Below are 25,735 nucleotides of genomic sequence, written 5' to 3'. Positions count from 1 at the left end.
TTGATTAGATCTCCTCTCTCAGCCTTCTCCAGGCTGAACAGACCCAGGTCCCTCAGCCTTTCCTCCTAAGAGGACTGAAAACCAGCCCAGCTAATACTGTACAACCGTCTTTCCCAGCTCAGAAGTTCTCAGAGGTGACGCTCCGACTCTCCTCGGGCAGCTGGGAGGCTGAGGTGTCTCCAGGCGACGCTACGTTTAGGTACCCGATCTCAGAAGGTTGAGAGGGGGATAAGCAAAAGGATGAGTCTTGGCTTTCAGCTTCTCCTTCAGGCTTCATGTCCTGCGTGGCCTTCAGGGTGCTGACAGAGTCTGGCAGCTCTCTGGGGAAGAAGCTGAAAGCAAATTTCCTTCCTTCAGTCACTCTGCAGGTTTGAGCGGACACTCGGCCACCTGCACAGCCCCAGCGCTCCTCCCAGCCCCTCCGAGGCACTGCAGGGTGCTGGGCAAGGCCTTCTGCTCATACTAAGGCTCCAACACTTTTCCTCCAGACAAGGAGGAACCAGAACCTTCCTCCAGAACATTCTCTGACTCGTGACAGGCTGTCTGTCACCCTCTGTAGCACCCAAAGGCTGTAAGCAAGCCTCCTGTGCTGGGTGTCCAGCAAGCAAAGAGCAGATCTGCAGAGTCTCTCTGCCTCCCCCTTGGCTGTTTTGGCTCAGATCATGGTGCTCCTGGGATGCTGGTGACAGCACCAGGCAGCCCTGGTCCTCTAAGCCTCACAACCTCCTCCAAGACACTCCTCCAAAACCACCCAGCCCCAAGCTGGTTTCTGAATCAGCATCTGATAGATCTGCAAAGGATTTAGGTTCGTGGAGCCTTTTTAATCCTATTTCCTCTATAGCTTGACAAGAAGAAGGATGAAGACACTTGGAGGTGAAAGCACAGGGTGGAGCAGCCAAAATGCTCAGCTCCTCCCTCACCACATGCAGAGAGGCATTCCCTGCCTCCTCCTTTTACCCCACGGTACCTGGGACGGAGAGATGGCAACATCTTACTCTGTGGTTGGCGTTGGGAGGAGTTAACACCCTTCGAGTCCTGGCAGGAGGAACAGAGATTTTCAAAGCAGGATGTGAGGGTCAGACCCTGAATACACAACACAAAGCAGCCCCAGTTCTCCCCATGAACTGTCCCCACAGAGGTACCCATCACAGATTTGGCTCCCCTGATGGAGCTCCGTGCACTCCAGCTGGTCACAGAGGTGACACTCCCCTCATCTCCCCTGCCTGTCCTTCCTCAAGAGCCTGTATCCTTCCACCCGAAACCCCAGTCACAGGAGCCACCCCCCCCAGGTCTCTGCAGGTGCCAGTGAGATCACAGCCCTTCAGGCTTGTGCATGCCTGACTCCTGCTTTGCTCCCAGCTCTCCCTGCCTCAGCTCAGAGGCATTCCCCTTGGGCCTGGTGGTGCTGACTTACCGGCTGGAGCAGCTGGAATTCCTTCATCCCACACTTGAGGTGCTCTCCTGCCGACCTGCGATCCTTCTCCCGGCTCTGGGCATCCACTCCTGGCACTGGCCTCAAACTGGCAGGAGTGAGATGGACTCAGGTTCTCCTCATAGTCATAAAATAGCCATAAAGCTGGAGAAGCTCTGGGAGTGTGGACATCACCAAGTGCCTACCTGCTCTGCAGGGTGGCAGCTGAGGACTGGTTGCTCCAAGGGGTCTCCTCTGGATCCGGCATCTTCTGGAGGAGCCGCCTTCTCTCCTGGAGCAGTTTGTCATTCTCAGCAGTGATCTGAGCAATCAGCATCTTCCCCTGAGCAGCGTGGCAAAGGAAACAACAACCAGCCTTTACACTTCCCTCTGCCCTCTGTGCACCTTGGAGCGCTTGAACAAAGGGATCCCCATCTGGGAGCAAACGTGCTTTAAGTGATACGCTGTCTGGTGTAACACACCCCCAGAACAGGCTTCAGACTCACTTCCCAGCAGGAATATTTGAGGAAACAAGAAAAAGATGGGAGCTTGGGCCATTTCTAAATGGGATTTGAGGATGTGGGTTCCCCCCAGGGCAAACTTGAGCTGGGGGGATTTCCCTTTAGTTTTCTGTTCCTACAAGGATGGGCCCCTTAGCACTGCCAGCTGCTTCCCAGGGCAGCATCAGTCCTGTGCACAGAGCAGGAGCAACACCTCAGGCACAGCTCTCCTGCTCAACGCTGCAATCCTGCAAAATCCCTGCAAAGCAGCTCTTCCCAAGCCCTGCTCCCCTGCCTCCCCAAGCCCTGCTCCCCTGCCTCCCCAAGCCCTGCTCCCAAACCTCACTCCCCTGCCTCCCCCACGTGGGAGAAGCCCCTTCTGTGTTCTCTCACCTTTTCCACTTGGAGCTTTGACTCGCTCAGCTCGTTCTCAAGCTGTTTGATCCTGCTGTCCCTCTGTTTCACCTCATGGATAAAGGTCTCCTTGGCTCTGCGCATCTTGTCTTTGTGGCGGAGCTGCATCTTGTTGTACTTCCTGGTGAGGCAGAGACACAAACATCAGGCTGTGAAACCCTTTTGTGTTCCTGGTAAAGAGCAAGGCAGGAGATGTCCTGTATTTATTCCCTGAACTGGGAGCTTCAGCCACCTACCCAGCTCCTTTTTGGCTGCGCAGCATCCTGGCCTGGCTAGAATCACAGAATCCCAGACTGGTCTGGGTTGGAAGGGACCCCAAGGGTCACAGAGCTCCAACCCCCTGCCACAGGCAGGGACACCAACCTCCAGGCCTGGAGCTACACAAGGCTGCCCAGGGCCCCATCCAACCTGGCCTTGAACACCTCCAGGGATGGGGCATCCACCCCCTCTCTGGGCAGCCTGTTCCAGCCCCTCACCACTCTCTCAGTAAAAAACTTCCCCCTAGTATCTCATCAAACTCTTCCCTCCTCCAGCTTCACTCCAGCCCCCTTGTCCTGCCAGTCTCTGCCCTTTAACAAGCTGATTCCCCTCCTGTTTCTCTGCTCCCTTCAGGGACTGGAGGCTGCAATGAGGTCCCCCCACAGCCTTCTCTTCTCCAGGCTGACCCAGCCCAGCTCCCTCAGCCTCTCTTCCTAGGGGAGCTGCTTGTAGGGGTGGAATTTAGGATGGGAGCAGCACTGATAACACATCAATGGGTTGAGTTGCTGCTGAGCAGCCAAGGACCACACAAGGAGTGTGGATCTCCAGGGTGGTCAGAGCTGCATCGTGTCTCACCAGTTTTGTGTATTTTAAGCCCTGTCATTCCTTCCCTCTCCCTGTGCTGTCCCAGTAACTGTCTTTATCCCAACACCAGGTTTGCCTTCATCTTCCCCTTGTTTTTTGGTCCTTCCTTCCAGAGTGAGTGGCTGGGGCTGAACCACAACACATGGTTAAAAGAGAAAGGAGCACACTGACCTTCTGGGCTGTGCCTTTCACTGATCCTTTCAGGGTTTTGTTTGTTGCAAAGGTCACATTAAATGTCAACCAAATTGATGGAAAGGGACCCAAAAACGCTGCCAAAACCAACAACCAGCTCTTTGGATCCTTATATTCACTCCTCACAGCTCTTTATAGCAAAGAGGGTTATAAAGTCACCAAAATTAGAAGGAAAAGGGAAAAGGGAAAGGGTAAGTTGTTTTATTTGGTGGTGGTTGAGGAGAAGTACTTGTGTGTGGGGGTGGAAAAAAGCTGGAAGAATCCTAAACATCGAGGGTCTGGTTGCAGCAAGAGCTATTGCAGTGGGTGCTGCTTGGGGTTGTGACACTGGGGTTAAATATGTGTGTCTGCTGAGGCTGGTGACCATTGCCCTTCCCCTCAAACTTGTCCCAGTCAGGCAGTGCTCCTGTTAATTTTTATCTGGTTGGGATAGAAGGGAAAATAGTGTTTTAAAAGAGAGATAAATCTCTCCCATATAAGGGAGATTTGCCTCTGCTCAGGACAAAAAGGCTCTGAATTAGATCAAAAGGGCTCTGGGGAGAAAGAAGTAGCTCAGCAGAGCATCTCTGCCACTGCCAGATCCTCCCCAGCAGCACCCAGAGCCTTCCCCAGGCACCCCTTTGTCTCCTGTGCTGCTTCCAGTGACAGAGGAGGACAGGACAGGGTGTGGGGTCAAGGCAGAGCTCAAACACCCTGATCAGGAGAGAGGGGAAAGCCCATGGAACAGACAAACCCAGAGGCACTGCCAGCACATGAACAGGGGACAGCAACATCCCACATTCCTGGGCAGGGATGGGTTTGTGTCTACACATCACCTGCTGCTGTGGTTGTTACCTGACATACAGATCCTTCTGGTTGAGGAGATGGACTCCTTCCTCATAGAGGGCTTTGTTTTCCTCCTTCAGTAGTGTGAGTTGCTCTGCAAGCTTCTGGTTCTCCTTCTGACACTGGAGGTGCTGGAAAACAGCTATTTCTTATTTGTGTGTGTGTCCCCTCAGCTGTAAGGGTCCCTCCTCTGCCTCTGTTTTTGGTCTGGGCTCCAAAGATGGGAGTGTGGCTTTCTGTGCTGCTGGGGGGGGGTTGAAGGCTTTGACAGGGCAGAGGGAGGCAACACATCCTCCCAGGCAGTGGATTCTGCCAAAATCTTCCTGCACAAAGCTCTGTGCTCTGCAAGGAAAGGGGATGGCCTCTTCCCCCCCTCCCTTCAAGTCCTCCTCCTCTGCCCTCAGAGCTGCATCCCCAGGAAACCTACAAGAGATGGCACGATGCTTTTCCTCCAGCTCTTGTTTTATAGAGTGGGATCTGCCAGGGCTCAGCTGCTGGCTGGATGTGACCCTATTTCAGCAGTTCCCAGGTACAGACTCCACACTGTGATGGTCCCATTTCCCCCTAGAGCTCAGGGATCTGCTCTGGAGTCCCCCCTTGGGTGCTGAGGGCCCATCCATGCTGCAGCTCACCTCGCTGGAGTCAGTTTTCCTCTCATCTTCCAGGACATGCAGCGTCTTGGCCTGCAGCTCCATGTGCATCTTGGCCAGCAAGGCCTCTGTCTCCCTGGAGTGCCTGAGCTGCTGCCTCAGCTCCTCCACCTGCTGCTCCAGGAGCTTCCTAAAAAGACGTTGGTGTGGCAGTGAGATGAGGAAGTCAGCCTGGGATGTGCCACCATGAATTCAAGGCTGATGATCTAAAAAACACCACCAGACTCCTCTGCATCTGCCCTGCACAACAGCCAGGGCAGAAAGAAACAGCACAGCCTGGTTGTTGCCATGTCCCAGCGACAGGGGAGCGGGTACAGGATGTATCTGGGGTCACAAGGAAGGGGACTGCCAGCATCTTTGGGTAAACTGGGCTGGCAGGAGAGGTGCAGGCTGCACCTTCCAAGGCAGCTAAAGCCTCCACAAATCTTTGGGATTTAAAGGAGGGGATCCTGAGTGTGGAGATCAGTGATGGGCACCACACAATTGGATATGAATTAAGGGGAAGCCCTTTACTGGGTGAAATCCCACAGGTCAGGGACATTTGTTACTGCAGACATGGCAAGCTAAAACCTGCTCATTGGTCACACACAGCTCACACCAAACTGATTGGTCAGTGATTAGAACAGGTTCTGATAAGCACATCCCATAGCTAAACATTGTTAGCTTACCTTGGATGTCTGAAAGGGTCTGCACACCTGCTAGCTTGACTATGCACTATGGCTGGCTCTTGACATGTTCACTTACTCCCACATCCCTTCCCATAACTCCTCCTTGGTTCAGGGCAGTTTGTACCCCTGGCTTCAAGGCCACTGTGCTTTGAGAGTGTGATTACCAAAAACCTCTCAGAGGCATGAGGAACTTTCCTGTCTCACAGGAACCTGAGGACATTGTCAGGGCCTGTGTCTCCCATGAGGAGAGTCAGGCTGCTGGCAGGCCTGCTGCCTTCCCTGACAGCTGGAGAGCCCTGGCAGATCAAAAGGAGAGATGGGAGGTGACACCAGCCGTGTGATGACCCTTGGAGTCCACCTTGGGCCAGCTGTGGAGCTGCAGGAGGCAGCCCCAGGCTGGCACACACAAAGCCTGAGGCCTCCCCAGCTCTGGGTACCTTTTCAGCTGCTCCTCGTGAAGTTCCTGCTGCGCACGAGCTCCGCTGTCCCGGGCATCCTTTAACTCCTCCTCCTGGAGCTTCTTGTCTGAAGCACGGGCCTCTGCCAGCAGGAGTTGGTGTTGGGAATCCTTCAGCTTCTGCTGGAGTTTGGAAATCTCGGATTCAAAGCAGACAGGGATTAAACTTCCTGAATTTCCAGGCCGGTTATTTGAACCCAAGGGATGCAGATCCCATTGACCCCTCAAGCATCTGAGTCATGGGGATGAAAGATTTGCTTCCTCCTACTCAAAAGCACTTTGGTCTGTGTCACAGCCCATTGAAACTAAAACCTCAGTCTCTAAGTAGTGTCATGGGCAGAACAGACTCAACATGGAATAAAGAAAACTAATTTATTACAACTACACTGCACCCCCAGTGACACCAGAGTTGGGTGATGGGAAGTGCAGCCAGATCTTAAAGCACCTTCTCACCCCTCCCTTCTTAGCAGACTTCACTTCATTCATGATTTTACTCCCTTCTTCCCCCCTAACATGGTGTGGGGAGGGGCAGGGACTGGGGGAATGGCTGTGACACAGCCCTACAGCCAGTGATCTCAGAAATAAGCTGCTTCAGAGGCAGGAGCTGAGCATCACATTTGACTTCTATCATCTTGGTTTCACACTCCCACTAACAAACAGCATTTTCTCTTAAAATATTTTAGCCAAATGATCTGAAACCAGACTTCAGGGAACTGATTCATGAGCTGCCAGTGCTTCTTGTTTCTGATCTCCAGCTGCATGAAACTGCTACAGCCAGACAGACCTCCTGTTAACATAGGTTATGCTGAGGAGTCACCTTCTTTTGTGCTTCACAGAGTTTGGATTTCTCCTGTGCAAGCTTCTCTTGAAGGCCACTCTGGAGTTTATCAGCCTGGGAGCACTTCAAGAGCTCTTGTTCAAGCTCTTTGACCTTCTGCTGGCTTTTCTCCCACTGTGCTGAGAGAGAGGAGCACGTTTCAGTTGTGTCTGAGAGCTTTGCCTGGGTTTGCTTCAGCTCAGCTTTGACCTGAAGTTTCCAAAGAAGAAAAACATCCAATTTGCACTTAAATGTGTATCATCTGCAATGTCCTGCCTAGGAAAGAGCCAATGGGATTACCAGAGGGAGAACAAGAACACACACAGCACACACAGTGCTGGGTTTACTGGAGGCAAGGGTGATTTCCATGAAGCTGAGTTGGAGCACGTTGGGAAGCCCAAGGTGCTGTGTGAGTCTGTGAAAACCTCATGAAGTTCATGAGGAGCTGCCCTTGGGTCAGGACAATCCTCTGCCTGGGGGTGGTGTGATGGGGAGCAGCCCTGTGGAGAAGGACTTGGGGTACTGATGGGCACAGAGCTGGACAGGAGCCAATGATGGGCACTCACAGCCCAGAAGGCCGATGGCAGCCTGGGCTGCATCACCAGAGGAGTGGCCAGCAGATGAAGAGAGGGGATTGTCCCCCTCTGCTCTGCTTTGGGGAGACCCCCCTGCAGTGCTGCATCCAGCTCTGGAGCCCTCAGCACAGGAAGGACACGGACCTCTTGGTCCAGAGGAGGCCACGAGGATGCTCTGAGGGCTGGAGCACCTCTGCTACCCTGACAGGCTGAGGGAGCTGGGCTGGTTCAGCCTGCAGGAGAGAAGTCTGTGGGGAGACCTCTGAGCCCCTTCCAGTCCCTGCAGGGACCCACAGGAAAGCTGGGCAGGGCTGTTTGTAAGGGCAGGGAGCGACAGGACGAGGGGTGATGGGTTAAACTAGAGCAGGGCAGGGTGAGATGGGACATGAGGAAGAAGTTCTTCCCTCTGAGGGTGGTGAGACCCTGGCACAGGTTGCCCAGAGAGGTGGTGGAGGCCCCATCCCTGGAGACCTTGCTGGGGCTCTGAGCACCCTGCCCTAGTTGAAGGTGTCCCTGCTCACAGCAGGGGGTGGGACTAGCTGGCCTCTGAAGGTCCTTCCAACCCAACAGATGATCCTATTCCATGAAAATCAGCCCCTCAGACCTCCCTTAGCTTACACAATGCTCTCTTGAGCGATTCCCCTGCTCCATTCCTACCTTGGTGCACTCCTGCTCCAGCAGGAGGTTCTGCTTTTGTAAGTCACTGTTGTTCTGCCGTTGGTACCTCAGCTCCCTCTCTGCTGAGCTGCACAAGCTCTGGACACGCCGCAAGTCCTGGCGCAGCTGGTGGATTTTTTCCTCCTGCTGCTGGAACCTCTCATCAGACAGACTCTGCAAGGACAGCAAAAGGGACAGAGGTGCCATGAAAATCAGCTTCCAGGGAAGATGAAGACTGGAAATTAAGAGAAGCTGAGGTATTCCCATAGGATTCAAGACTCTGTAAATAGGAAGATGGGTAAAGCCAAGCAAACGCTTCTTCTGGTCCCTGTGTCCTGCTCCCTACCCTGCCCATCCCCTCAGAGGTGATGATACAACTCCTGAGGTTAAGGGAGAAGATGCAATGACCTGAATGAAGGAATGAATCCCTGTTAAGACCCAAACTAAAGCAAAACCACCCAGGTTGCTCTTAACTCTTGTGCCAGAGCCTCACTGAGGCAGCTAAGCTGGAACAGCACATCCAGCTGCAGCTCCTGGAGGCAGCAGGAACAGAGTGAGTCCTGGCAGCAGTAGAGGAACAGACATGCTGACACCATGTGACAGCAGCCTGGACACTGTGAGGTGGTAACTGATGGTCTGTGATGGGTTTCAGAAGACAACTGAGCTCTTGGATTCATCCATCTTCTTGCCCATGCCTTGTACTCAGGGGTACTCCTTGCTGTGCTTGGTGTACCAAACAGCTTCTTCCCAGCATCACTTTCAGCCTTCTGTCCATCTGCATTCCCACTTTGCATCTTCACCCTCTGCTCTTGGGACCAGAGGAAATCCAGAGGAGATCAAGCTTCCCTTCCCAGATAAATCCCCAGATAGATCCCCAAGCTGGGAAGTCTCCATCCAGCACGGTGGGATCTGACCATCTCATTTGTCCTCAAGATCAGTCAGGTTTTGTGGGTTTTTTTCCCCCCACAAAAAGGGGGGGATGAAGGGATCCCCCTTTATCAGGATTCTTTTCCCCATCCCCTCTGCACCTTTCACTTTGGTCTGCTCTTACCATACAAACTCACTGCTGTGTGGTACCAGTATGACTGATCCTCCCACTCCTGCCTACACCCTGCCCTCTCTCTTCCAAATTCCTCACATAACCCTTGCTCCTCCTCAGACTCCCCATCCTGAGGGAGCAGGAGCAAGATGGTTTTGGGAACAGCAAGGCAGCTGTCTCACACTCCATAAAGGAGCTAACAAAGAGCTCCAGAAGCTTTAAAACATCATTTTAAGACAATTAACTTCTTTCTGTCACAAGCACTAAGGGGGCTGGTCAGTTTATCCAAGTTCCCACTCCATCCAAACATGGAACAGAAGGAAATGTTGACATTCACAGTTACCAAACATCTTCCCCAAGTGAATCAGCACAGCCTCATCTCCCCTCTGCCTGCTAAACACTACAGGACCAGCTTCCAGTCCCCTTTAATTAGGTTTTGCCATGAAATTAATGAGAGAAAAAGCAAACCAAAGCACTGTGCAGATGGCAAAGCTGCCCATACCTGTGGAACACTCCCATCTACACTGACTGCAGAGCTCTGAGACACCAGAAACCCGCTCTCTCTCCGTGTTGTGCCTTGATTCATCCTCAAAGTCCCTTCAAGGGCACCCTTGTCCTGCTCCTGGGTACTCAGGATACCTTGTTTGAGCCGAGCAATTTCTTCCAGTAGCAACTGCTTGTCTTCCTTGGTCTCTTTCAGCTGCTTTTCCAGCTCCTCCCTCTTCTTGTTGCTTTCTAGTAATTCAGAACTCAGAGGAGAAAGATAAAGGAGAGAGGTAACTATACACATCCAGGGGAAAGCACCCACTGAAGAGGAGAAATTCAGGATATGAGACTCAAGGCAACAGTTCAAGTATCTCAAGAGGCTCCAAAGGGGGTTTAATCCTGGGTCTAGCAGTTCTGGGCAAGGGTCAATCTTCCCTGGACACTGACCCATGAAAAAACACATATCCAAAGGTTCAGTTCTCAGGCTTTCATGAGTGGGTCGACTGCTGGCCAAGGAAACCCTTGCCTGGGGCCACAGGAGCTTGGCTGTGCTCACAAGTGGCAGAGGAGCACTTGCTGTGAGGAAATAAGGGCTCAGGTCTCCTGCTCAAGCTGCCTGACTTCTCTTGATCCAAACTGTACATCCTTCTAAGCCAACCCACTGTCTGCCCCTGGTTTGACTTTACCCAGGTGGCTGAGCTGACTGGCTGTACTGGATGCCATCCAAGCTTTTCCTTACGAATGAGAACCTGAGCATGGAGACTCCAGCTCCAGATCTGTACTCATCTGCTGAAAAAAGTCAGAGTCAGAGGACCTGCAAGAGCTTTTAATTACAACCACAATGCCCACTGACACCTGCCCTCCATGGACAAGCAAAACCCACAGCAGGATGGGTATCATCAGCTGTTGCATCAGCTCCCCATGGTGAGGACCACCTTAGATCAAACCCTACCTCATTCCAAGAGAAGCAGCCTCCTTCCTAAGGCAAACTCACACTTAGGCCATTCAGAATCCAGAACAGCAGCTTTAAAAACAAAGCCCAAACAGGTTTGCTCCTGTCTGATCACAACACCACTAAGAGAAAGGATTATTCCCCAAAATCCCTACAGAGAGAAGGAAGACCCAAAGCTGCTGTGCCCATTCTTGCCAAAAGCTGCACCCCAGTGACTTTCCAGAGCAGAGCAGAAAGCACTGCAGGCCTGGGTAAGCTTTACCAGAGGAGTTCCTGTTCATCCCTCAAGTTTTTGATCTGTTCTTCCAAAACCACCACTTTAGCCATCTGTTCTTCATCTGTCTCTTCATCTGTAGACAGCTCTTCATGCTTCTGCTCCAGGGTGCTCATCTGTTCCCGTTCTTGGAGGAGTTCAGAGACCTGTAAGGTCAGAAAACACCACGACCTGGATTTGTTTGGATTCCCAGGGAAACTCTATGACCAGTGTCAGGCAGCCTGGGGACTCCAGCAAGACACAGCTTGTGGTTCTGTAGCCAAATCATTGTTGTTCTTCACCCTTGAGAAGACATGTGCAAGCCCTTTTTTTGCTGCACAGGGAGTAGCTGTGTGTAAACTACCACCAAATCACATTCCTTTATCTGAGTTCATCCTTCTGTTGCCCATCTGTGGTTCTCAGGGCTTGACAAAGGGAAAGAGGAGAAGGTATGTAAGTCAGTGGCCTCACACAGGGATCATCCTCCACCCAAGCCAACCCCAAACAACTTTCTGCTTTCTACTTTCCACATCACCTGAGACACAGAAGAGAAGATGCCAAGAAAACAGAGGTGGGAGAATAAGGCACAAGGAGCACATAAGGTCACAGGAACTCCCAGACTGGACTGGAACCAGCATCTGCCCAGTCTGATATCTCCTGCTAAGACATGGTGAAACCAAGTCCTTCCAAGAAAAATGTCATTAAGCCCACTACCTTTGTGTAGCTCCTCATGGGATATGTGAATGAGACCCCTGCTTGCTGATGGTCTTTGGAGAGTCCTGAAGTTATTACAATAGCTTGTAAATCCTGATGTGGAGCTCACAGCACACCATGAGCAAAAATACCACCCAATTTACTCACCTGTTCTACAAACACAACACTGAACAACCTCCAACCTTGAGCTCCAGGTGTGTTATCAGCCAGGAGAACTCGATGATCTCATAGCAAGCTTGTTTCCAGCACACTTTGGAAAAGAATTTGTCCTGATACAGCTGCTCTATCAAAAGGGAACAAGCTCAACTGTAAGTCAGGAATCCCACTAAACACTTGTGAAGCCCTCTGTTTTGAAGACTAACAATCCAGTGCAGGCCACCAGATTTCACCCAGGGGTCCCTTCAGTGCAAAACAATCCTCTCCTTAGGCAAAACCACCAGCCAACTGGTGACTGATTTACAACCAGACACACAGGGATGGACAATTTCAGCTGAAAAGGTCCCTGGATTATGAGTAGAATGAAAGGTTACAGCCTGACCCTTCCCATTTCCCCATCATTCCACCAAATCAGATCGCTCCTTTTTGCATATTCATCAAATATGCAAATCATCCTCTTCCTAAATCACCCTTCCCCAAGGCTGGGTCTGCATCCTGAGCTTTGGCAAGGAGAACTTGTTGCCTGTCAGCAGTACAGAAGCACCGTCCTCTAGGTGCCAGTGTTCCTCCAGTAACTCCTGTGCACATGAAGCTGTGCCAACAGCTGAGGACTTTAATCGGCTTTCACTTCCATCCAAGGAAGTGATACGACTCTCAGCTGCTCTCAGGCCTCTCAGAGTGCTAAAAACAGGGTCTGTAAGAGATGTAACCCCCTCCTGTACCAGTGTCCATCAGGCTCCCCTCACCTGCCTGCTACAGGCCAGAGATCTGCAGCTCTCCTAAATTCTTCACCTCACTCTCAGTCCTGGGTCCTGCCTACATCTGCACCAGCCCTTGTGCAATTTTCCTGGCATCACACACTCTCCTCTATGGCCCAACTGGAAGAGGGGAGCACCAGCAACTCTCCCAGCAGAGATTAAACCCACCAGATGCTGAGCTGGCAGTTAATGGCTTCACATGCAGCATCCCAAGGTCCTTACAGCTCTTCAGAAGCAGCACTGGGATCCCAGCAAGCTGCACATGCAGATTCCTCTGACTCTTGGGTGTTCAGACTTCTTTCCATGCCATATTGTGGTGAAGAAGAGTTACTACTGATACTAAAGAGGACCAGTGTGAAACAGAGCCAGAATTAGGCACACTGTGGGTCCTCAGGGAGGTCTTGGCTCCAATCCCCAAGTTCCCTGCTGTGCTGTGACATGAAGAAACAAAGGCTGAGGATGATGAGCCTTACAACCACAAATAACTCTGCAATAAATACCTGAGCCTGAAAGTCTCCAGGGAAAGGGACTTGGGCTCCAAACTCTGAATTAACTGTTTTGTCATTAGTTTCACTGAAAGGAAAACTAAACTCCAGAGTTAGAGCCAATTCTGTTAAAGCAGATGGATTTGAAACCATGGAGCAAAGAAGCTCTGACACTGGCTGGACTAGAGAAATGTGTCAAGAGAAGTCAAGCAATGCCCCTGGGGGACAACTGGGGATGTTTTATGAAGTCATGAAGGCAAATGCCTCCTGTGGGGAGTCCCACTGCAGCACTTGTATGTACCTGGCTGTCCAGAACCTTCTGCTCAGCCTGCAGATCTTCTCGTAACAGCTCAAGCTCAGATGCCAGTTGCTTCCTGCGTTCCCTCCGCTCCCCCAGCTGACTTCCCAACTTTTCTATTGTTTCCTGACAACTCTCCAGCATCTAGAAGGAGGAAAAATCAGAATCACTCCTATGGCATCATTTATCCCAGCAAAAGAGAAGCAAGTTGCAGAAAATGTGTCTTCTAGAAATGAAGGACAGGAAAAACAGCTCTCAAAAGTCGCAGCAGGATTCCCACACCTTCTATCCAAGGCTGGCTGGACATGTCTGAAGGTCTGGAGCATCCCCCTGCCCCAAGATAGCTTGGGAAGGTCACCTCCCACATGTGATAAGCTCAGATCTCATTGGCTGGCTGGCAGGTAACAAATTGACAGAGTGAAGTCATTCCAAAACCAGCTGGGAAACAAACAGACCTACACATGGTGGGGTCTCACCAGACCCTAAACAAGACCAAGAACCTTTATGTGTGTAGACCCCTCACCCTCACAGCCAGCTCTGTGGTGCTGAAGGGATGACAAACTCATCAGAAAGATAATATTGGGTACATCAGCTGTTTTGCTTCAGAGACAACCACCTGCCTTGCATGAGCTGATGGGCTACAAGTTCTCAGAGGATGGTGGCAAAGAGGGTTCACAGGAGATGCTCATTTCACAGGTTTATAGACAAAATAAACTCTTTTTGAAGGAAAACTCCTTACCTCTTGCATCTCCTGTGCTCCAAGTGATGCCTGCTCTTCCCCACTCATCTCAGCCTTGTTCTTCTGCACTTCAAGTAACTCTGTCTGTAAACTTGTGATCTTAACAGAGAAACAGCAAGTGAAAACCAAAGCAGTGCTCACAAGCAGCATTCAGGGCACAGCTACTACTAAATTGCTCCTTGTGCAGCTACTACAGAATAAGCCCCATGTTTGGAAGCAAGGAGTAGGAGGGGATATAGGCAGCCACCAGCATGGACTAGCTGCAGCTCACATCTTTCATCCTGTGGCTTCAAAGGGTGAAGGAGGCTGGAGGTCCAAGGCCAAGTCAGGAAATGGAAGAATCCTGCCCCACTAAAGGAGAATAATGCCCAGACACATGGGTTGGGGGGGCTTCTCCATGCTCTCCCAACACAGAGGACCTCACAAAGTCCATCCTCCTTCCCCATGCTGTTGCAGTGACCATTCCCCCACAGCTGATCTCACCCAAGCAGATACTCAATCTGGTCTCCCAGGACTGGTCCTGGTCCCTCCACTGCTCAGAGGAGGTCCCAACTCCCTCCTGCAAGGCTCCAAGGACTCTCAACTTGAGCCAACAAAAGGCTGACCTCTGTGCTGCTCCTGGCAAGCAAGAGATTGGACACTCTGCAGTTGCACCATCTCCCCAGAAGCCTCTACCTTTGTGAGGGTTCTCATGGGAACATGGTTACAAGTTCTGCACTTTCAAAGGGCTTAAAGGAGCCAGGAACAGTCCAGCTCCTCCTCCCCACTGTGGTTCCTGCAGACCCTTTTGCAAGACTCAAGTCTTGGCACTCACAGCCACTCTGCTCTGCAGCCAGGCATTCAGCAGCCTTTCCTTTCAGCTCCTCACTCACAGAAGAAAATTGGTGCTGGTTTCCTTATTTCTAAGCCACCAGGCTACTCTCCTCAACTGCCTGAGCTAGGCTGTCACTGACCAAGCCTGCAGACCCAGCAGGGACACTGGAAGGAAACAAAGCTCAGCTCAAGTCCAGCTTCACCTGTACCCCTGCACCCCTATGAGCAGCACCCAATGCCCCACTCATGCAGAGGAGCGCAGGGTGAAGGAGCCTCCTGCCTTTCTCAGCCTCTCTTTGCACTTATCCACAGGTGAACTGTCGTTCCTTTCCAAGGAGAAGCTGAGGAAGTGCCAGGTCTCTGCCAAGCCACCTCTATTTAAAGGGGTGACAAAGCCCAGGAGCTGTAGCTTCACTGGCAGGCTTCAGGCACAAGGTGGCCCTGTTGAAGCTCCCAGCAGGGAACGATCTCTAACACCACAAGGCTGCTGTGACACTGGCTCTTGGAGGGGGATTTTAAGACATGCTGTTACCCAACCTCTGTGTTAAAAGCACGTCAGTGGGGTGAAACACCCAGGCCTCACACAGAAGAGCTAGAGGGCAATACACCCCCCTCCTCTCACGGGACTGGAGGATAGTCTGGGGTTCAGCAAGACTTTGCAGCTCTGGAAGGGATCTCAAAAGTAAAACACACCTCTCTTCCCCACCCCCAGCCAACCTTTGGTCCTGAATTTGATTCCCAGGTCTGCATTTCCATCATTTTGTTTATTTTCCCTCCAAGCCAGTAACTTTTAAAGCATTCAAGTTGCATTCCTCCCTCTCGTGCCAAGGGCAGAACAATACTCACATTGTATCCCCGTGTCCTTGTTCTGAGTCACTGGCCTAATAGCCAAGATTTTTGTAGGCTTGCCAAAACAAAACGACTTCCAAGTCCTTCCCACACTGGGCAGGCTGGCAAACACCCAGCAGTGCTGCTTTCACCAGGCTCCAGCACACCTGCCTTCATGCAGTCCTTCTTTCCTTCCCTCTGAGGCACCCAAGAACCCCCTGGAGATGAAGGGTGCAGCCCTGCAGCCCCTCTGTCTGAGGAGATGCTGGATCTAACCAAGGGTTAACTCCTCCCCTGCCCTGCATCCCTGCAAGCTCACACCAGCCAAAATGCCTCCCATCTCCTTGGCTACCTCAGTGCATTCACTGTGTCCCTCAAAGCAGCATTCCCAAAGAGCAGGTTAACAGTGCACTGAGCAAGGGAGGGATTTCTCCAAACTGAAACTCCCTCTTGTTTGATTTGGGGGGTTCTGTTGATTTTACTTCAGTGAGAAAGTGGGCAACCTTGTGTAGCTCCAGGCCTGGAGGTTGGTGGCCCTGCCTGTGACAGGGGGTTGGAGCTCTGTGATCCTTGGGGTCCCAGACCAGTCTGGGATTCTATGATTCTAGGCTGAAAAACCCAGGATTAAACAAAAGCACAGTCAGGGCAGACAGACCTTTCTTTGCTTCAGCTCAGCCAAGAAACTGAAGGGTGCACAGCCCCCACATACAGAAAGGCTGCCTGATCTCCTGCAGATGCAGGAGGTAAGTTACCCACTGGACTTCACTTGCCCCAAGCACTGAGGATGAGGGACAGGAGCTGGGAGGGACACTACTGCTGCTGTAACACCAGTGGGATCTGCACCTCCAAGCAAGCATCACTTACTGCTGGAATTCTTTCTTCCCTTTCTTTTCACCTCTTTCTAAAACTGGCAGGCTTTGCTCACTGCATTTGTCAAACTAAAACAATGTGCAGGTGGAGTTCAAACACTTTATTCTACTAATCAATAAGCAGAGATAAAAGCAGTTAGAATTGATCAAAGCCAAACTCTTCTTCCATCCCTTACTTACTTTCCGGTGAAGTCCTTCCACCTCACTCTCAAACTCTTCCTTCTCCTGCTTCCTTTGGACCTGTGTCTCTCCCAGAATCGACTCCAGCTCTTCGTTAGGCTCAACCAGATCCTCCTGCTCCAGCTCCAGTTGTTGCAGCTTGTGCAGCAGCTGTGAATTCCTGCCCTCAACATTTTCAATCACCTCTCGGCACCTACACACCAAAGATGGACATCACCAAGGGCAGAACTGCTCAGTGAACACACTGACACCCCTCCAGACAGCTTGCCACTGGGGAGGAAAGGTGTTTTCCACTATGGAATACTGCTGTCCTGCTGATTTGGAGTCTTACAGCCAGTGTGAACTGTGTCTGCTCTTATTTAGGGGATGACACATGGGAATTACTGGTGATGGGCTCTGCAGATGTAATGGTGAGGGCCTCCTGGGCAGGGCAAAAGGATGCTAGTAGCAGAGAGGCAGTGGGAGAGTCAGCTGATGGAGGTGGGGGAACAAGCTTGGGCTTTTGAAGGGGAAAACAAGGGAAAAGAAAGACACAGAGGGATTGGATCAGACTGCCTTTCCTCCTTGAACGTGCTGAGAGAGGCCTAGCAGCTGCTTCCTGAGCAAGCCACAGGAGAATGAAGCTTTGATTTCCTTGAAGAAAACAAATTTCCAGTTTACATATTAATTAGTCTGGAAATCAAATGTTTTGATTCGTTCCTGGACAGCAACCAAATCCAGAGAAATCTTCCCAGCAACCAAACAATTTTGAAACCAACCCTTGTGTCTGCAGAAAGCCACAAAAACACAAGCCTGATTATTTTAGGAAAGCAACAAATTGGAGAAAATGCCAGAAAACAACCTGCATTCCAGTGCACACCCTCCAGACTTTCTGATTTAGGGGCAGGAAAACAAAGCTGGTACCCAACAGTGCTCTAAAGAACCCACTGCTCAAATGCACTCTGGAAGGCAGAACACCAGCAACCAGAGCACCAGTTAACCACCATGAAAATCCAACAAGGTAAAGGAAGTTTTCCAGATTTCTCACCTTTTATGAAGTGTTTCACCACTCTGATGTCTTTCCTCTTGATCTGAGACAGCTTTGCCTGAAACACAGTCTCCTTCAAGCCTTCCTTTATCTGTGGTGCCCTGTGTCTCAAGAGAGAATGAAAAATTAGCACATAAATAAGCCTGAAAACTTATCACAATGTGATTCCAAAGCTACCTCTACCTCTCCTAAATAAAGAAGACAACCAGAAAACATGTCTGCATTAGATAACCCACTGGCCATAAGAGAGAGAAGAAAACAAGGCCCATAATGATATGAAGGTACTAGTGGGTACTGGCCCACATGTTGGTGTCTTTGTCATGCCCAGGGTACACCCTGTGCCACACCTGCACAAGAAGCACTTGCACAGGAAAGAAAACACAAGTGTTTCTGCACAGCTTCACAGAGCTGTAGGGGCTGGAAGGGACCTCCAGAGCTCATCAAGTCCAACCCCCCTGCCCAAGCAGGGTCCCTAGGACAGGGCACACAGGTCGGTGTCCAGACAGGGCTGGAATCTCTCCAGAGAAGGAGACCCCACACCCCCTGGGCAGCCTGTCCCAGGGCTCCCTCACTGGGGAAAAGTTCTTCCCATATTGGTGTGGAACTCCCTGTGCTCCAACTTGAGGCCATCGCCCCTTGTCCTGTCCCCACAGACACTGAGAAGAGGCTGCCCATGTCCCCCTGTGTCCCACCCTTCAGATATTGATAAACACTGATCAGATCCCCTCTCATCTTCTTTTCTCAAGGCTGAACAGCCCCAGCTCACTCAGCCTTTCCTCAGAGGGGAGATGCTCCAGGCCCTTAACCATCTTTGTAGCCTCTGTTGGACTCTCTCCAGGAGATCCCTGTCTGTTTTATCCCAGGGAGCCCAGAACTGGATACAGTGCTTCAGGTGGGGCCTGACCAGGGCAGAACAGAGGGGGAGGATCCCCTCCTTTGACCTGCTGGCCACACTCCTTTTTGCACCCATTCACTCACTTCATTTTCTAGAAAGGCAAACAAACCTCCTTGGAAATACCTGCAGCAAGCACGCTGCGGCTTCTTCAGTCTCTGTGAGCACAGGCAGCAGCAGTCCTTGCTTCTCACTCTTCTGGTACTCACAGAACTCCTCTTTGAGTTGTTCAACCTTGGAAAGGAAACCACATGGTTTTATTTCTGGTGACTGTTCACCTCTGCCTTAGAGGATTAAGATTCCCCTCAAATTTGCTGTCGATAAACTGCAGGTTTATTAATATTAACCACTCAGCTTGAGGGACTGGTGGAGATCATGTGGCTGCTCCAGCTGGGTGTCCTCAGACTATGGAGATAAAGAGGATTAAGGGTGCCACATTGAAGGGTAAGCATATTTTACATCATTTATTTTAATTACTGATCATGCACACACTGTACATCACCTTTTACAGGACAGGACCGAGGGGGAGCCAGATTGCAACCACTATTCCTGAGGACACCTTTGAGTCTTTGCTGTCACCCACAGGATGGATATAATTGTTGTTAGTAGGTGACTCTTCACACTGTGGTGTTGCTCACTCTTGGCTCCATCACTAGTTGGAGGCTGGCATTGGACTCCAACTCAGCACTGGTGAGGCTGCACCTTGAGTGCTGGGTCCAGTTCTGGGCTCCTCACCATGAGAAGGACATCGAGGTCCTGGAGCGAGTCCAGAGAAGGGCAACCAGGCTGGGGAAGGGGCTGGAGGGCAAATCCTCTGAGGAGCAGCTGAGGGAGCTGGGGGTGTTCAGCCTGGAGAAGAGGAGGCTGAGGGGAGACCTTCTCCCCACCTCCCCTGCCCTGCCAGGAGGGTGCAGAGAGGTGGGTGATGGTCTCTTCAGCCAGAGGACAGGAGATGGGACAAGGGGCAATGGGCTCCAGCTGCCCCAGGGCAGGATCAGAGCAGATGTGAGGGAAAAGTTCTTCCCTGAAAGAGTTGTGGGGCTGTGGCACAGGCTGCCCAGGGAGGGGCTGAGTCACCACCCCTGATGTGTTTAAAAGATGGGTAGATGAGGTGCTCAGGGATCTGTTTTAGCACAGGACAGGAACGGTTGGACCTGATGATCTTAAAGGTCTTTTCCAACCTTGTGATTCTGTGATGAAGCCCATGGCAGGGATGAGGGTGGTCTCCCAAGGACCACCTACCCAGAGCCAACTGGCCAGCCTGCTCCTCACCCCACCATCCATAACTCACAGGCAGGAAAAAGGGCACGAGGAGACACGTCTCCCATGGCTCCTAAGAAAGGACACTTTCAACTTCCACAAATTAAACCCCATGCTCTTCTAACTTCTACACCAACAGTTAAACCTCCTTCCTACAGCTCCACAGCACAGCATGGTTGGTTGGAAGCGATTTGGAATTAAAAAAATGTAAACTGAGGAATACAAACTAAATATTGTTTTGCAGACCTAGAAACAGCCTGTCCTGTATATACAAGGCCTGAGAGACATCAAGCTGAGGAAGAACCAGCAACTTTTTAAACAAAAGGAACAGAACTACACCCCAAAACTTTTAAATCCTCACATGTGGGAAGCAAGTCTTCAATGTTACTGTAAAGAGATGGGCCTGGCATTCTTGGAGATGCTTCTATTAATTTAAAAGTCCTCATTTTAATCCAAGAGATCCAGGAGACAGCTGCTGAGCTGTCTGTGCTGGGATGGTGTAAGTGATTAGAGACTTCTGGCAACCAATTACAGCCTGCTGAAGGGCTGATAGAGTTAGAGAACAAAGAACAGAAACAGAATTCATGCCAAATGACACACTGCAATGGGAAATGGATTGTTATAGTTCCTTTCTGAGATTGCCAGTAGTGACTGTGTTGGAATAAAGGCGACTGCATTTAGAGAATCCTAAATGTATTAGGTCAAAGATTAAATTAATGACAGTGGTAGTCAGTTAAGACAAGTCTGTCTTCTACTGAGCAAGTCAACGTAGCCATGGGAAAAAGCCAAGGAGGATGAAAGGATCAAAACAGGAGAGTAAATGAAGATTTCCTTAAAAACCAGCTAGTTTGGGGTCTTAGACTGAACTTATTCACAGTCCTCAAGGGGTAGAAAGGTGGCTTCCTCTTGATTCCCCACTTGGTTCTGCACAAATACTGGCTAGGAACAGAAACAATCAACCTGATCCTGTGTGCTGGGCACAGGAGAGGATGTTTTCCAGGGCGCTGTGCAGTGAGCCCTAAAGCACATACACAGCCCCCTCTGCACAGCAAAGCATTGAACTCTTCCCTACAAGAGCTGAGTTTTTTCAGGGCTGGAGTACCAGCAGCTGCTTTAAAACAGGCTTTTGTTATTTATTCTGCCTATTTCCCAAAGTTTATTACTCTATGAAACATCAGAGCTGCAGCTCTGGGAAAGGCACGCCATAGAGAAGAGAGAGAATAGGGTGGGTTTAGGAGCTGGGCTGAGGATCAGGAGCCAGCCCTGGGGTGTCAGCAGAGACTCATCAATGCCACATCAAGCCAGAGATGGGGACTCACCAGATCAAGGAATGCTTTTCTTTCCAAATCAAGCGTCTGGACCCGCGCTCGCAGCGCCAGAATCTCCTTGTCCAGTCTGCTGCTGTGCTCCATGGCCTTTCCTAGCTGGATCCTGCCTGCACAGAAGAGGAGAAACAAACAAAAAATGGATCACCAACCCCAGTTTGGACCTTTACCTCCATCAAGCTCAGAGGGAACACGTTCTCCTACTGCACAGTAAAGGTTTATGTCTCTGGAGATGCAGCTTTGAGAGCAGCGCTACGTTTATTAGAGGAGCACAGCAGTCTCTCCATCCTTCCTCCAGGGATTCCATTTACCTCTAATAATGGAAATTATTAGATAATGGATAATGGAAAATACCTCAAAATTTCAGTATGGGCTTCATGAACAGCTAAGGGTAATCTCTGAAAAACCCCAGCAGCCTGATTTCTTATTTTTATCATTAAATTCTTATTTTGCTACAAGCAGAAGCACTATGACAGCTCCTGATCAGCAGAAGTACCTATGAAATAGCCAGTACAGTAAAAATTATAGTTACAGACCAACCATTTGTATCTGCATTGATAAACTCACCCACCAACCACAGTTAACACAGGCTATGTAGTATTCCAAGCACAAGAAACAGGAAAAGGCATTTGTTTTGGGAGCACAGTGACAGAATTATGTCCAAATATGTGCTAGTATCCTAATAAAAAATAGTGAGAAGGTTGTTCACCTATTCTGTATGGAAAACTAAGACTTTGCTCCTTTTTTCCCTTTTCAGCTTAACATCAGGCACAGGAAATTTCAGTTTAAGTTGGATTTATTCAGGCAACAATTAAAAAAAATCCCCTTCTTTCTTTGCCTTCAATCTGCTAAAAAAAGAAGAAACCCACAACCTCACAGCTGCTTCAAACAAGGATTTTAATACTGGATTTGTAGGTCTGTAATTTAAAATAAAAGGCAAGGAACACCTTCTACCAAAGCATTCATTGTGCTGAAAAGACTGATTACCACTACAGAAAAGCTTGATGGAATTCTGGATGTTCTGTGCTTGCATTTAGGGTGACTTACCACTCACTCTCCAGTCGGTCACCTCTCCTTCCTGGCTCTCAGGAGCTCGCAGGGCTGACCACAAAGCTGTTTCTACAAGGAGAATAAAGAGACAGTTTTGCTGGGGCAGAGTTGATACACTCCTGAACACTAACCAGGTTTAATACACTTTTTAAATATAGAGTTGAAGGAAAAGTAAAGGGAAAAAAAAAATACAGCAGCAGACAGCCAGGCACATGATTTCAAAATCTCTAATCACCAAAAACCCAATAACTGGGCTACAAACCAGCCAGGAACAATCCTGTATTTTCTCTTCAAGGCAAGCAAGTGGCTGCAAATTGTCACCAAACCAAAATACAGTGTTCAAGTGGAGTTTTACTGAAGATCAGAGATTTTATTTGAGGTTTGTATTAAAAAAAAAAACCAAACCACATTTATTCACAGAGCTGTTGGCTCTGGAGCTCATCAGGAGAAGGCATGCAGATAGACACCACCGAGGAAGCCACTAAGATGTTCTAACACTCATTTCCCACACTAATACTCACAGCAGAATAAACCACACAGACACAAGTGTTAAAAACCCTTACTCACAGTTTGGAAAGCCTTATATTCATTTGATATTTAAGAAGGTTACAAGACACAGATTTCCCCAGGCAGCCTTGGATCTGCTGAGAAGAGCCACACGCCACAGCCCGTCTGGGATCTGGAGAAGTAGTTCTGCCTGGAGGCTGCAACACAACGCTCCCTCCATCCCCTGGGATGCATGTGTATCAATCAATACACAAAGCAGATGCTGGCAGAGTGCTCATTTCCCTGCCTGTGATTAAAAGGCTGCAAATGATGGGTTTGGAGGGTGGTGAGGTGGTTTAGTTCGGTCGGAGTGGTGTGCGTGAGCTGTGAGGTCAGCACCAGGACCCATGTGTCACACACAAGCCCTACCCAGCAGTCTCCTTAAGTGAGATATTATCCCATCCACTGAAATTCTGCATCACAAATTTTGGGACAACATAAGTAACTCAGAGAAGAAGCATTGAGAAAGCAGCATCTGGCTGGAAAATCTCCCATGGGAGGTAGGGGTGAAGCACCTGGCGTTAGGGACCACTCCACCAGGAGCTTTATCAAGTAGGTTGATTTTCCTCCAGAAATCTGTTTATTTTTACAACCAGTATTTTAAAAAAAGCAAATAAATTAATAGTTAAGGGCTAGTCAGCAATAGTTACTTCAATAAAGAGGTCAAGCAAATATTAGCAGTGGTTAGAATCTAAGTCAAGACAGCTGGTAAGTTCTGGTTGGCAGCACTTGGTAACGGCTCCGAAAGAGGCAGCATCCCAAACACAGCACCTGCAGGACCTCAAGAGGAGCAGGCCAGCCATGCTAACGCTCTGTATGGGGTATTTAAACACCCTGTTTCTGGAGTAAGTCATCATTTCCTCTCCACCCCCTCCTAGGACATGAATTTCTCCCAGTATGGGAGCCAGGGAGAGGAACTGAGTCAAGATACCGGTCACACAGCAGATAATCTTATGGCTTTCCCCACTCAGGATTGATTTGTGACTTAACAGCTCCTTTCAGACCTCCTAGGTACCAGACACTGATTTTTCCCATCTTACAAGCAGAGAGGACACAGAACAGCCTGCCTCCAGGCAAGATGTCCAAGGCTGACACTAACCAGAGCAGATCAGTAATCAGGAGTGTCCACAAGACACTTACCTGTTCTGTTCTGCTCCTTTCTTTGTGCATCCAGCTCATCTGTCAACCTCTGGATCTCTTCCTGGGCCTCCAGCAGCCTCTGCATGGCCTCACCCAGATCTCCTTCAACTCTTGCATGTGATTCTTGTTCCCTTTCCAGTTCTTCCCTGTAGAACTGAAACACAAGGACATCCAACAGAAAAGAGATGACCACCCTCCTGGTGATGTGACCAAGGCAGGTGACTCCTCTGCACTCCTGACCTGCCTGAATAAAGGTGGCAATGCAAGGAGAAAGAACATGAACTCAGGGAAGCTGCTGCAGAGGCAGCACACAGACACACAGAGGACAAACTTCTTCCCCATGGACACATGCAAAAAGATGCTGAACAGTGTGCTATGGCTGTTTCCCTCCACAAGGCTCTGTTTCCCCCCCCCACAAGACAGCACCATTGGTGATGATGTGTTTCCAAACACAGAATAAAGGAGGTTTTCCAAGCAGCAGGCTCCACCACACCCCATGAGGCTTCAAGGACAAGTCAACTCTGCAGATTCCTGGTCCCATGGCTGTTGTGAGACACTAGCCCCAAGCCAGCCTGGCACAGCCAACCTCCCCTTCCAGTCTGCACTTGATCCTAGAGCATAGGACACTGCTCCCACCACCCTGTGATTCTGAAAAGTCATTTCAGCTGATGTAAAAAGAGCTGTTTTGGTCCACTCATCCCTGATGGCATTTCTTTGACATAGCACTGGTGGAGGTGGGTGCTTACACACCAGCCCTGACCCAAAGCTGGGGAGATGTTAGCCCTGGCTCTCAGCAGAAACAATTAACTCACACCTAGCACCAGGCTGATGGGGTTGTGTAGCCTGAACTTCAGACCTCCCTCTCATCCCATTAGCTAAAAAGCTCACAGCATGCTTGAGAGCTGACCCACAGCTTGAAATCTCACCTACAAGCTGTGTCACCAAGAAGGAAACATGTGATAATTACCCCATTCGTTGTCTCTCCCATAAGCTGTGTCAATTCATGCTGCTCCTGTTCATCTTCTGATGTCTGATGGAGGGAATCGACCTCATCCTTGCACAGAAAGGGATTTCAATACATCACCAGCAGCAGAAAGCCTGCTGCCACACATCCCTGAGCATGCAGGCTCTTCAGTGGTAACCTAGCTTGACTAGGAGGGGGTTTGTAATCACACCTGACATTTGAGGGGTGCACCTCAACCAGAGTTCAACACCAAACCCTTGTGAAAATCCCTCAGGGGTCTCAGCCAGTACTGGGAACTTTGCAGGGTTGGTTTTGTCCCAGTAACTGCATGATCTCCCTGCCATCTCCCTTCTTGAGCCTGTGGGCCCAGCTTTGCTCAGAGAAACACACTGGGGATGAGCCTGCTTGTCTCATTTTATCAACCACATGGGTACTTCCCCATGTTCCTTTCCTTCTGAACCACCTCAAGTTAACAGCCTCCTGCAGCCAGCACACATGAGCCAGCATCAAGGACTTGCTGTCACTCAAGAAGTTGATTGTCATTTCTGCACCTCAGCTCCAGAGAGCTGAGTGTCCTTCATAAGCTGTGCCAGCTGCTGGAGCTCAGGAAGCATCGCCCCATGTAGAGGTGGCTACACAAAGCAGAGTGCTTGTACCATGGCTTTTTGTGTTAGTGAGGATACATCCAAAAAAAAAAGAGAATATATCATCATTAATTATGCTTGAGCAGTCTAGCTAAAAGCTGTATTCATTTCTGCAACAGCCAGGAACATCTCCAGAGCTCCAGTGAAACAAGTACTGAACAGGTCATTTGAGATTAAGAAAAGGCTCCACAGCAAACAGAGTAACAGTACACAGAGTAACCAGAGCAATTAACCTATTAACTTGTAACACTGCTGGGACTCTAATGACTCTGTAAAACAAGCGTGGTGCTATCCCAAACAATGGGGTG

The 25,735-nt window shown here is 50.0% G+C and overlaps 1 protein-coding gene across 1 annotated transcript; it reads right to left on the bottom strand.

Annotated features, from left to right (window-relative positions):
• Positions 1 to 118: 118 nt before the first annotated feature.
• CCDC30 (coiled-coil domain containing 30) lies at positions 119 to 23,985 on the bottom strand (the record flags this gene model as incomplete). Its single annotated transcript, XM_084274495.1, has 20 exons — positions 23,820 to 23,985; positions 22,131 to 22,202; positions 21,078 to 21,193; positions 18,625 to 18,732; positions 17,607 to 17,707; positions 16,580 to 16,772; positions 13,890 to 13,988; positions 13,154 to 13,294; positions 10,749 to 10,906; positions 9,551 to 9,797; positions 8,010 to 8,183; positions 6,778 to 6,987; positions 5,941 to 6,098; positions 4,818 to 4,965; positions 4,195 to 4,316; positions 2,305 to 2,446; positions 1,618 to 1,754; positions 1,415 to 1,520; positions 817 to 1,035; positions 119 to 316 (listed from the first exon to the last, which is right to left on the bottom strand). Exons 1-20 carry the CDS (start codon positions 23,902 to 23,904, stop codon positions 119 to 121), a joined length of 2,934 nt encoding a protein of 977 aa, XP_084130621.1. The 5' UTR covers positions 23,905 to 23,985.
• Between the last annotated feature and the right edge of the window lie 1,750 nt (positions 23,986 to 25,735).

The sequence above is a fragment of the Gallinula chloropus genome (genome assembly GCF_964237585.1).
Source record: "Gallinula chloropus genome assembly, chromosome: 23".
Taxonomy (NCBI): domain Eukaryota; kingdom Metazoa; phylum Chordata; class Aves; order Gruiformes; family Rallidae; genus Gallinula; species Gallinula chloropus.
Note: the sequence above shows the minus strand (reverse complement) of the source record. Positions and strands in the feature narration are given on the sequence as shown.